The sequence below is a fragment of the Lycium ferocissimum genome, chromosome 5, assembly GCF_029784015.1.
Source record: "Lycium ferocissimum isolate CSIRO_LF1 chromosome 5, AGI_CSIRO_Lferr_CH_V1, whole genome shotgun sequence".
In the NCBI taxonomy this organism is placed as follows: Eukaryota; Viridiplantae; Streptophyta; class Magnoliopsida; order Solanales; family Solanaceae; genus Lycium; species Lycium ferocissimum.
In genome coordinates this window covers 67,700,619-67,714,122 of record NC_081346.1, presented here as the reverse complement: position 1 = coordinate 67,714,122, position 13,504 = coordinate 67,700,619, and the positions used below count along the sequence as shown (strand labels likewise).

At 34.9% G+C, this 13,504-nt stretch overlaps 1 protein-coding gene across 1 annotated transcript in view; it reads left to right on the top strand.

Moving 5' to 3' along the window:
• The window catches only part of LOC132057962 (wall-associated receptor kinase 3-like), a 30,638-nt gene extending 17,433 nt beyond the window's left edge, over window positions 1-13,205 (top strand). Inside the window, exons 3-6 of the mRNA XM_059450537.1 lie at window positions 9,518-9,822; window positions 10,509-10,688; window positions 11,454-11,832; window positions 12,259-13,205. Coding sequence (XP_059306520.1) covers window positions 9,518-9,822; window positions 10,509-10,688; window positions 11,454-11,832; window positions 12,259-13,060 — 1,666 coding nt within the window. The 3' untranslated portion in view covers window positions 13,061-13,205. The remainder of the gene's footprint in view (window positions 1-9,517; window positions 9,823-10,508; window positions 10,689-11,453; window positions 11,833-12,258) is intronic.
• The last annotated feature ends 299 nt before the right edge of the window (window positions 13,206-13,504 follow it).

The following is a 13,504-nucleotide window of genomic DNA, read 5'->3' as shown; positions in this document are numbered from 1 at the left end:
AAAGGTGCCGAAAGTTTTGTTTGAAAAAACTTAGTGTTTTTTTCATACTTTGACCAACGATTAGTGGTGTGTCAAGACCCGAAACGTCAATATTTTATATAGAACTCCGATATTTTTTCTACAATAATGTAGGCCCAATACATCAAGGATACATAGACGTTCGGTTAGTCATTTTAGGGGTTGAAAAGGTATCGAAGTAAGTTTTGTTTGAAAGAACTTAGTGTTTTTTCCATACTTTGATCAAACGCAAAGTTATGACCATCTAAAGTTTGACCACTTTACAACTAGTTTTTCACCTTATATTTTTTAGAATTAGATTTATATTCAAAATAAAGTTATGTCTTGATTAAAAAATAACACGCTTAAATCAAAACCTTAAAAAATAAAATTTGCTAAACAAAACTTACTTCGGGCACCTTTTCAGCCTCTAAAAATGACTATACGAACGTCTATGTATCCTTGATGTGTGGGCCTACATTATTGTACGCGAGAAAAAAAAATATCGTGTTCTATATAAAATATTAACGTTGTGTAAGTCTTGACACACGACTAATCGTTGGTCAAAGTATGGAAAAAACACTAAGTTTTTTCAAACAAAACTTTTCGGGCACCTTTTCAACCCCTAAAATGACTAACCGAACGTCTGTATCCTTGATGTATTGGGCCTATGCCTTGTGCGAAAAAAATATCGGTTCTATATAAAATATTGACGTTTCGGATATTACCACGCTAATCGTTGGTCAAAGTATGAAAAAAACACTAAGTTTTTTCAAACAAAACTTACTTCGAGCACCTTTTCAACCCCTAAAATGACCCCGAACGTTTTACATTCATTTTATTTTACATTTTTATTAAAAAATATTGTTCTTATAAAATATTAACGTTTCGTAGTCTTGACACACGACTAATCGTTGGTCAAAGTATGAAAAAACGCTAAGTTTTTCAAAAAAAAAAAAAAGTTTACCAAATTTTTTTCTTCGGTGCTAGCTATAGCGCAATAAAATCCACGCTATGCAAAAAAAAAAAATTCTTTAGCGTTGTGAAATGCGTTCGGTCGTTCCGTGCTTTTTTGTAACTTTTTGTTGGGCGTATTTTGGTTCACTTGATTTTTTATTGAGTCATTTTGGTTACGACCCCAAAATGAACTATACACAAGTGGAAACGAGAGAAAGATAAATCAAACGGATTAGATAGACCAAGATCTAGCGAATAATAATAGAAAAACAAAAAGAATAAAACACTAAAAGAATAAAAGATGCACCGTCAAAAAATCTATATGTGTTACTCAATATTCTTTGATTCTCGTTAAAAAAAAAAGGACCCATTTATTTGTTCACCATAAAAAAAAAAAAAAAAAAATGCAGGAGGAAAAGTAATTAATAAGAAGAAGAAAATGAAGAGAATGGTTGAAGTGGTGCAAGGAAAGAGAGGAAAGAAGTCGACAAAATGCGGTATAGTTATTCACGCACAAATTTTGTGCGTGAAATCCGTGACTTTATTTTTCGGATATCCCGTATCTAAATTAGTGCGTGAATCCTATTTATGTTATTTTTTTTTTTTTTTGTATTAGGGCTAACTTTTTTTTTTGTCCACTGGTGGCCTGGATTAAAATAAACGCACCACAAATCGACAGCCCTAATGGACCCTTGATAATGTCCAATCTTGACTTATAAAAATGCTCAATCTTAGCCTATGATGTTTGGAAAGCAAAAGGGTAATATTATCAAATAACCCTTTAATTAGTGTTATTAATTAATATTTTTAAGGGGTATATCACAACCGAAGAAATTGGAGGGAGTATATATCTTATGATGAGTTGGGTGAATAAAAACAAATGTCATGAATATTTCACCAACTCAAAATAACTTGAGTTGGTTGGTCCTTTCCACACTTTAATGAGGAGTCCGCAACTTAAATGACTCAAAAAGTGAGATTTTGTATCAAAATAACGCAGTAAAAAGAAAGGTTATCAAACTATCCTTTGTGCACTAATTTAGTGCGCAATAGGACCAAATTGTAAATTTTCAGTTAAGTCATCCAAAATAAGTGCGCAAGGTGCCCTTCCCCAACCCGATCGGTCCCCCCTCTTTTTTTTTTTTTTTTTTTTTTTTTAAAGCGCCATTACCAACCAAAAACCGAGGTCAAATTAAAAAACATCATTTTCGTTATTTTTTTTTTAAGTTGTTTATATGTATATTCGAAGTCGGAACAAGTTTAAAGCTTGAATTTCGGAATAAAGCAATATGAATTCGATTTCAAAAACTCAAAAACAACCTTTAATCTAGGTATTTTACTATGAATTTTCTATTACATTGTTAAATATATTATTATCCTAAGCTTGATTAATGTTGGTTTTGGAAAAAAAATGAATTACGCCCAAAAAAATAGCGCAATAGGGGCTGTCCAGTGCTCGATCAGCACCCCCTTTTTTAAATTTTTTTTTTGGTTAATTATTTGATAATGATATGTTAATATTTAATTATTTTTTAATTGTTTGATTAGATAATTGTTAATTATTTGATAATGACATGTTAATCTTTAATTTTTTTGTTAATGATTTGTTAATTGTTTGATTATAGGAAAATATACTAATCTCCTAATAATATCTTTAGTTTTTAATTTATTTATTTGTAAAATTGTTTAATCCGTGTTACTTATTAATGTGCTAATTAGTTATCTAATTTTATGTGTTACTCTAATTTTATTTGCTAATTAGTTATCTAATTTTATTTGCTAATTAGTTATCTAATTTATATGTTAATGTGATAATTAGTGGTCTAATTAATTATCAATTGTTAATTAGAAATAGTTAAACCTTAATATCCTTAATATTATATTTGTTAGTTAATTGTAGTTAATCCTCAGTTTAGGATTGAACATCCTTAGTTTAAGATTAAAATATATTAGTTAGTTAATTGTAGTTAATATAATAATTAATTAACAATTATTAATTCACAAATTTAGATAGTTAATATAATTTCCTGTTAAAGGATTAGTTAGTTAGTTAGTATAATTTTTTGATAAAGGATTACATAATTAATATTACATGTTAATGATTAATTAAAAATTATTAATACAGATACGACACCTCCATGGATCCCAACCCTCTTCATCCGGGGCCCTTCGATGCATCAGTACTTTATCTGCAGGCTAATCATAGGTCCCAGCTATTATGGGTTGGAGAGATACATTCTAGTGCGTTGTTCCATCCCCGTAGGATAGAACATGCGTGAGATCTTTTGGGCACTCGGCCCCCATATCGTCGCATATTAGATATACTTTATTGGGGTGGTGTCTACCATTGCGTCGCTGTTGGTCGGGTACAGTATGATAGGGCTCTTGTGGCGGTCATGATTGAGCGATGGCGACTGGAAACCCAAACATTTCATCTCCATACTGGTGAGGCCACTATCACGCTTGAGGATGTGGAGGTCATATATAGTCTACAGGTAGATAGATGCCCATTATATATTGAGGAGCCTCAGCAGCCCAGATGGCATCGGCAGGAGTTGACTAGGCTCACTGGTTTCCTGCCGGAGGACGGTGATTTCTGGGGAACGACTCAGGCTTCGTCGGTTTCCCTCTTGCCCCTTGCGCCTCATTAAAAAGACATCCGGCGTCCCTATTACGGAGGACACATCTCAGGTGGATGTCGATCGTCGTACCCGTTTGTACTTACTCATCATATTCGGGGGCATCTTGTTCCCGAACACATCGGGTTCCCATATGAGCTTACGGTATTTGCTATATATGGATGATCTGGGCGAGTTAGGATGTTATAGTTGTTCTCTTTGCTATTCTATTTTAAAAAGTATCGCTCACTATGTCCTTGCGTAAGGAAGTCGGTAGATCTTGCGCGCTCCTCCAGATAATATATTTAAAAGTGTGTAATTTTATTCTAAATATAGCTTTTTGAAACGACAATTAATAATTTTTTTTTTAATAACACTTTCAGATATGGGTGTGGTCTAAGATGAGGCCTTTCGGCCGTAGCGCACGCCTCGGACTTATTGCGAGGGCATTAATGAGAGAGATGGACGGGAGCGTAATCGAGATGTGGATATGCACCGCGGACTTCTTCCGTTCGGGGTCTAGATCGTATGACGGCGGATAGTAGGCTATTATTTTTTTTTTTTTTTTTTTTTACTATTTTTGTCTTGTATTTTTTACTAATTCATTTTTTTGTTTTTTATTAGTATGATCGGATTTTGGATCGATTCTTTGGCGTTTAGTACTGGTGAGCTCTGGAGGTCGCGGTGTCCGTTGATACACATGGATATCGTTGAGGATCACGCGAATCTGCATTTTACGATAGTTCGGGCATGTATAGAATATACCTGAGCGGGCGACGTTAATTGGGAGCACGACCTTATATACGGGGACGAGCGTGCGGTCGTCGATGGTGCATTCCTGGCCTTTATGTAGGCGCAGCTCCATCGTTGGGAGCATAGGATGGGGTCGCTGGCGGTGGTCAGACATACGACTCCTATCCTCGAGTACATGGAGTGGTACCGGCAGATCACACGCAGCCTGATTGGCAACCCCGCGACGCGTCATGCAGAGGACAGAGGATATATAGCACTCGCGGGAGGGAATGAGGTATTGGCAAGTTTACCCCACTTAAACTTAATTAATCGTCTTATATATTACGTTACAAATTGATTCAATCCTTAATATTTGACAACAAATGCAGCCACGGACAGTACAAATGATGCGCTGGGAGAGCATGGCCCATATGGATTCCCCGAGATAGCGGGATACGTGGCCGGATGGTTCTAGCCTATAGTTCTTTTGCAACGATCACGGAAACTCGGATGTATCCGTGAGCATGTTTCGGATATCCGTGTCGTGTTTGTAGCACGTGGTCGTGGTCGTCTTTGTGAAATGCAAATTAATAGAGGTGGTGGGGCTAGAGGGGCCTGGGGGTGGGGCCGAGAGGGTGGTGGGCGAGGTGGTAGGGACAGGGGGCGAGTGGCGGGGTGGTGGCGGTGGAGGCCTCCGTATAGTAGATTCGACGAGCATGCTTCTTTCCGCTCCCGGCCCGGCGAAAATCCGTGTGTTCCGGATTCTCCGTCGACTTATCGACCGTCGACACCATCATATACTCGGAAGAGCTTTTCGAGTGGCCATCACCAAAGCATACCATGCGCGCACCACCAGGTTCGTTATCCTCAAGGGAGAGCGACGATTCGTGATGCGGGGTGGGAAGAGGGTGGAGTACGACTTCACGTTTACCGGACTTTGGGAGCCAAGATGATAAGTGTTTGAAATAATTATTTTAACAAATTAAAATACTTATACTAATTATTATATACTTTTTCATTTCTTAGGATCCGGCTACGGCACCATCTACATCTTGCGGGGCCCGCTCGGGAGCTCGTTCGGGGAGCCGGCTCGAGAACCTTCGATCATCCATCTCGGGGCGTCACACAACGGGTTTGATTTTTTACAAAAAGATAATGTATTAATTAGATCTAAATTATAATTAGGTTTTTAAATGTTTATATGTTATTTCAGGTTTAGTTTTGAATAAATCTAAACTAAATTGTTTATATGTTATTTTAGGTTCATTCTTCTGCACTTGTGGACCATCTCTAACCGGTGCCATCTCTCTCGCTCAGAGGCTCGCTCGGGAGAATGAAAACTCAACTTGGGGCCCTCTCATCATCCATCTCAAGAGAGTTCGTCGACACACGAAGTTTGATTTTTTACAAAAAAGATAATGTATTAATTAAATCTAAATTATAATTAGGTTTTTAATTGTTTATATGTTATTTTAGGTTTAGTTTAGAATAAATCTAAATTAAATTGTTTATATGTTATTTTAGGTTCATTCTTTTACTGACTTATGGACCGTCTAGGAGAGATTGACCCATCTTTCGATCTTGATGAGATTCCGACCATACAAATCCGGCCCCAGAAGAAGCATGTTATGCTGAAGGGCGCAAGGAAGAGAAGGACGGATGATCATAACATAGAGAATCCTATTATTAAGAGGAAGAGGGGCGATGGAGATGATGGTGAAGATGGTGGGGGTGGTGGTGATCGCCTTAGGCCTAGCGTTAGTCTAAAGGCTCCCACATATGGGACCTAGAGATTGTGTATATGTACATTTTATGTTAATATTATATTTTTACTAGTATTATTGTCTTAATGATAATTAGTTATCTTAGTCTTTATTATCGTTTATTAATAACTCGTGCGACGTCCTAAATTAATTATGAAAAAAATCTCAACCTATTCGAAATAAAGTAATGCCTTGACTAAATAATAAAACGCTTAAATCAAAACCTTATAAATAAAACATTTAAACCTAAAGATAACAAGTTTCCAAACAAACAATACTTACTTTGGAGCCCTTTACAACCCCTAAAATGATCCAAACGTTTACGTATACTTGATGTATTGAGCCTACATTATAGTTCGCAGAAAAAGATATCAGGTTCTATATAAAATATTAATATTCCGACATTTTGAAACATGACTAATCTTTGGTCAAAGTATGGAAAAAACGTGAAATTTCAAAAGTTTGAAATTACATAAGTGTGGGTTTTTTTATTGAAGACCTTTTGCGCACTTATTTAGTGCGCAATAGGACTTAACTGAAAGGGTAGTTTGATAACTTTTTTTTTACTGCGTTGTTTTGGTACCCAATCTCATTTTTTGGGTCATTTAAGTTGCGGACTCCTTTAATGAGTCACACAATTAACGTAGGATAACAGTACGCTTCCATTGGTTGCTTGACTGAACTTTGGAAATATATCATGGTGAGAGTTCGAAAAGAACATTTCTCCTTCCCCTACCCCCTATGTAATAAAAAAACAATTAAAAAAAAAAAAAAAGAGTCCCAATTCACGTTTACTTTTGTCCACCGCGGTCAATTCAAGCACACCATTTCCTACTCCTCTCCTTCACGTCTACATTACTTCAAAACCTTTCCACACTCAAATTAATCATATCAATAATTAATTACTTTTAAAAAATATATATGTTTTCTCTCTTTCAATTTATATGACGTTCTCTTTAATATGTACAAAAAAGATTGTCATGACCTTGCTATATTTAATAAAGATTTAATTTTAGGATTTTCATTTTACCAGTAATGAGATAATTTATGACCACACAAATTTTTAATTAAGTCTTTTTCAAAACCACATATTTCAAAAGTCTAACATTTTTTATTTTAAAAATGTTAATTAAATAGTACTATTATAAATTAGGACGAAGAGAATATTAATTAATCAAATTGACTCGATAAGTGAAAAAAGTGTGAAAACGATCGGGACACACAGAGTATATCTAATTATTCTCCCATGCTTCTAATCTTATTTTGTTCTTCTTATGACAGTGAAATGCTTCTTTGAATTAGTCACTGCTCAGTACCTCGACCACTTGTTAGACACTCATTATTCTCTCTGTCCCAAATAATTTAAATGAATCTCATTTCTATCTAATTTGCCAAAAAAAAAAAAAAATTAATTTATATTTGAAAACAGTTAATGAGATGATTTATATCTACGTAAAAGTTTATAACTTGTTTTAAATTACAAGTTCCAAATATTTTTATTTCTTTCTTAAATGCCGTAATATTACGTCGAAACTATTCAATAGTATACTTCTTCTGTCCAAAATTAGTTGTCATGTTCTGTTTCTCAAGAGACAATTTGACTAGTCTTTGTAGCTAAATTAGTTTATATCAACTCAATACTTTGCAGTTTCAATTTAGATACTCAAAAACTATTTGTAAAGTACTACATGTTACTTCTATCATAACAATTTAATAAAAAAAATTAAAATGTTGGGCAAAATTTAAGTAGTTCAACTCTCCATGATAAGGGACTGAGGGGCGTACTACGTTTCTTTCTATGCTTATTAAAACGCGTCTACTAGCTAGAAATATCTTCGTATATATCCTTGTATGTGTGGTTGTGACTTGGTCTTCCTTAAAATGCAAATTATTATTTTTCCAGTATAAAAGGGTGGAGACTGGTCAGTGGACTTAACATTTCACTCCAGCTCATACTCCTTATTACCTTCTTAATTTGCAGTTTCTTTCTCCACTGAAAATGAGCTCCAATTCTCTTATGCTAACCCAACTCATCATCATCATGTTGATTTTTTTCATGGCTAAAATAACCCACTCAACCAAAGTAAAAACTTACCTGCACCCTCATTCAACTGCCTCAAAGGGCTGCGAGAATCACTGTTGGAATGTAAGTATTCCATACCCATTTGGGACGAAAGAGGGTTGCTATTTAAGCGAAAAATTCTACATCCATTGTAACACCACATATTCTCCCCCTCAAGCCTTTTTAAGGAAGGGCAATATTCAAGTCACGGAAGTATCCGTGCAAGGTTACGTTCGAGTGTTGCTGAACGTGGCCAAAGAATGTTACGATACCAATGGTACGTTTATGTATGGAAATCCATCGAAAACCTGGCTAAGCACATACTCGATATATAACAGCAGTATGAATAAATTCATAGCAGTTGGTTGCGACACTTATGCAACCATTGAAGGTGACTATCTTGGCGGGTCATACAAAACCGGGTGCCTATCTTCCTGTGCTAATATGAGCCAACTCTGGACCACGAAGGGTTCTTGCTTTGGCGTTGGTTGTTGCCAAATTCCCATTCCCAGAGGGATAAGGAGCATGGACATTACCCTTCATAGTTCAAATAGGTAATGCAAAATAATTGTTTGACCATCTCGTTTAAAACAAAGCTTAAACTATTAGATATGGTATAGTTAGAGCCCATTCGAGTTAGCTAATTAAAAGTACGTACCTGGTAAGTATATAGCAAGTGCTAAAAGTTGATTTTATGAATTAGCAATTATATGTGTAAGGATAGAATTGTTAGTAAAGATAATAATTTCTTGTATCTAAATATAAAAATGTTTTGATAAGTAGTACAGTACTTAGTTTTTATGTTGAAATGACCAAGACGTCCTTAGAGCTGTAACAAAAAATATAAACTTTCAAGTATTTTTACATAAGAAAGAACAAATGTCGAAGATAGAATGGAGAGAAAATTAAAATTATGTTTTTGGAAGAGTATTTCAAAGATTACGAAATATAGTAGGGGTAAAATTTTAAAATATTTCGTTAAAGCAAAAGTGTTTATAATCTGTAAAATGATCATAATTAGGATGACCGACTTATGACTTTATATTGTTTGGGCTTATATGGTCTTTCAATGTTGACCAATCTAGTAAATAAGCTAAAAACGACTCGTAAACTAGTTTGACCAGCTAATAAGCTGAGCAAACACCCTCTTAACTTTTTACTTAACTATATTCTCAAACACACACCCCTCAGGTACGGGTGTGACTTGTTTGTTCTAGGCCGCCAAACACGTTGAAATTATTTTTGAAACTAACCCAAGATCTGGTCTGCTGTAATATTAGTTGAATTAATTTATCCATATATAAATGACATTAAATTATTTATTTCTAAACATTGTTTCTTAAATGTTAATAAAAATATATTTACATACTTAATTATATCCTCAACAGTTACAAAGATGTGCACGGCGATATAGATAGGTGCAGCTTTGCTTTCGTAACTGGGGAAAGGGCATTCAAACTCACCCCTGATATTTACACAAAGCTAAAAAAGGAGGAGGTGATTCCATCTGTACTTGAGTGGTTCATTGGAAATATATCATGTGAAGAGGCTAAAAAAAACTTGAGTTATGCTTGCAAAAGCGTTAATTCTCACTGTTATGAGTCCTTTACTGGTTCTGGCCTTTTGTCCGGATATCGTTGTTCTTGCGATGAAGGGTTCAATGGCAATCCATACATAAAAGGGGGTTGCAAAGGTATGTAACTACGTATACACTTTCCGTCCTAATTTATGTGAGGTGTTTAACAAATTTAAGAAGGAAAGGACGAATAATTTTGATATGTATGATCTTATATTTAATGATATGAAATTCTTGTAGCTATAAAATCATCATGTCGTTAAAAGTAATACTTATTAAAATGTATTTTTCTTCGAATCAGACTAAATAGAAAAGTGTATCATATAAAATAGTGCTATCAATTATTTTCTTTCTAGTCCTTGATCATTCTTGCGTTTGTAGTATTCTTTGAGTTAATACCTAAATAACCCCACTAAACTGTCCATGTTTTGCAAGTTTAAAATTTTCAATTTTGTGGTTTTGGTGTTACTGTGTTACCTTCTTAAACTATAACATTTACTAGCTAAAATCGTCATGCAGTGTCAAGTGGCATGAAGAAATAAAAATTAATTAATTTTAGAAAATGAATTTAAAATGCCATAGGAATGTTCTTTTTGGCTCTTTCTAGCTCATAGACACTGCAAAGAGAGTGAAGTCACTCTTCATGCCACTTGAGACTGCAAGAACATTTTAAATAGAAAATATTATAATTAAAGGGATAACAACAATACCGTATGAAACTTGATAATTTACGAAAGGTTCTTTTTGGTATTAAATCTTGCTCTTCTGGTCTTAATTATTTCCATTTACTTATTCATGATCAGATATAGATGAATGTCAAACTCCTGATCATCACCACTGTAAGGAAAACAGTGTATGTAATAACACATATGGAAATTACACGTGTACTTGCCTTGATGGATTCCACGGTGACGGCAGAGAAGGTTGCACTCCAAATCCAGTACATGATCGAATTGGAAATGAAGTGAACAAGCTTTTGGCAGGTTACTATAATAAATACTAACTCAAGTCCAATATTTTACTTTGGTTACTAAAAATAATTGGTTCAAAATATATACTTGTCATTTTAAAAAATTTGTTGTCAACTATCTGTTTTACCTCTTGGTTCTTTCTCCCATTTTTTTTTTCTTTTTCTCTTATCCTTTTTTTTTCTTCTTTTATAAAGTAAATTGACTATCGGTGCAAATTACACTTGACGCTTAGCTTTATTTCGCAAACAATGCAAAAGAAGGGGGGAGACGAATTTGAATTTTCGTGTTCGGTGTTTAAATTAAATCAGGCAACACATCTGAATTTATAGCCGATTAGGTGTGCATTTTTTTGAAAAGACATGTGCCTTTTCGGAAAATACTTGCATTTACGAGAAAAAAACGCGAGGACAAAAACCTTCATTTTTTCACACCACCAACCATTCTCTTGGTTCTCTTCCATAATGAAAATAATTAGTGTACCATGTTCTTATCTTCAGCTTCGCTTTTTGGTGACCCTTGAAAATAATCATGCGTTAGACTTTTTGTTTTTTTTTGCAATACACGGTGAAATATTACCATAACAATAAAAATAAAGAATTACAAACTCAGAGCATCCAGGGCCTTAATCACCTTCTAGGAAGGGTGTTGAAAGCCACTAGATCTCAAGTAAAAACCACACCTAACGGACCTTTTTCATGCATTTATAGAAAAACTTTGATTAAATAATACACTCTTTTTTCTTCTACTAATATATTATGTTTATTCAATTCTAAAAAGGTGGTGCTATTGGTACTACGATTCTGCTAGTGACTGGTGGTTGGTTATACTTTGCATTAATCCAGAGAAGAAAAATGGCCATGAAAAAGATAAAGTTCTTTAAAGAAAATGGTGGAGTAATGTTACTAGAGCAACTCGTTCGACAAGGAAAATCTACTACAGCTGTGAGGATTTTCACAAGCGAGGAACTAAAAGAAGCAACTAACAACTATGATGAAAGCAGAATTGTAGGTCAAGGAGGTTTTGGCATAGTATATAAAGGTTATTTGCCAAACAACGATATTGTCGACATAGCCATCAAGAAGTCTAAAAAAATTGACGGGACACAAACTGAGGAATTTGTTAATGAAGTGATTGTTCTTTCGCAAATAAATCACAGGTAAGGGGTATCAAATGGGTGGGTTGGGCTGAATTTGGACATGTCAAAATGGGTTGAGTTAATAAATGGACGGGTTATTGATCCGCCCAAAAGTCATTTGAGCTGAAATGGGCTAAAAAGCGGTTCATAACTCAACCCAACCAATTCGTACTAATATTTAATTTCTTTGTTTGTTCTTTTATAATTTCTTAAGTACCTAATGAAACTATTTTTTGTTTATTATGACTATGTATAACTTATCAAATAAAAAAATGTCTTTTTGAAAATATTTTAACATGATCCTTCATGCGTCAATTTGGATTGCATATCCGCCCAATTTTTTATGGGTTAAGCTAATAAATGATTAGGTCAATGATCATCCCAAGTTTAAACGAATTGAGCAGGTCATATTTTCATGAGCTAATTTTGTCACCTCTAATCACGCAGGAATGCAGTTAAACTCTTGGGTTGTTGCTTCGAGACAGAAGTCCCGTTTCTCGTTTATGAATATATTGATAATGGGACTCTTTACGATCATTTACATGATAAGTTCAAGATATTGTCCCTACAGACCCGTTTGAGAATAGCAACGGGTACCGCTGAGGTGCTCTCCTATTTGCACTCCGCGGCTTCTACCTCAATTATCCATCGCGATGTTAAGTCCACCAACATACTCCTTGACAGTACCTATACCGCGAAAGTGTCTGATTTCGGTGCATCTCGGTTGGTTCCTCTTGATGAAACTACTTTTTCTACTATGGTGCGCGGGACATTGGGATACTTGGATCCTGAGTACATGCAAACGAGTCAACTAACTGACAGAAGTGATGTTTATAGTTTTGGAGTTGTTCTCGCGGAGCTTCTCACGGGTGAGAAGGCAATATCATTCGATAGATCGGAGGAAGAGAGAAGTCTAGCGAATCATTTCCTCTTGTCCATAGAGGGGAATCATTTGCTCGATGTTCTCGATTGCCACATTTTGTCCGATAGAAACACGGAACATATAGTTAGAGGAGTGGCTATGCTCGCGAAAAGGTGCTTGAATGTGAAAGGTAAGGATAGACCTACCATGAAGGAAGTGGCAACGGAGTTGCAAGGATTACTTCAGATAATTTCGTCAAATCATGACTCGGAAGAGTACTGCTGCCAAGTTGCTGATGAGAAGCTAACAAGCTATAGATTTAGCAATGATTTCATCATGCCTGATGATTGTGATAGTGAAGAGCTAAAGATGCTGCCATCAAAATAAGGCAGAATACATCAATAACTCCCTTAAATTTGTTAGTGAATTTTCATTTAAACATTTGAACTATGGTTTGTTTTAATTGAGCACTATTAGTAATTTTCTATTTATGGACTCACATATTAATATATTTTACATAGATATGATATCATTAAAGAAACCCATTTTATGATCTAATAAAGAATTATTATATGGACCTACCTAGAAAATATATGTTATTTCTTTTCATTTATTTTTGAGAAAATATATGAAAAGGTACCTTAAATTTGAAAAAGCACTTCTGTCCTTTTTAAATAGAGAGGGTCCCTAAACCAGAAGAGACGCTACTTTTCTTTTCTCTCCGTCTCAGTAAAGAACAACCAAAAAGTGCACTCTTCAAGGCTTAGGAGATCTTATCTCCTTCAATCAATTCTTGCAATGAAACAAGGTTAGTGCTCTTAATGTTCTTCA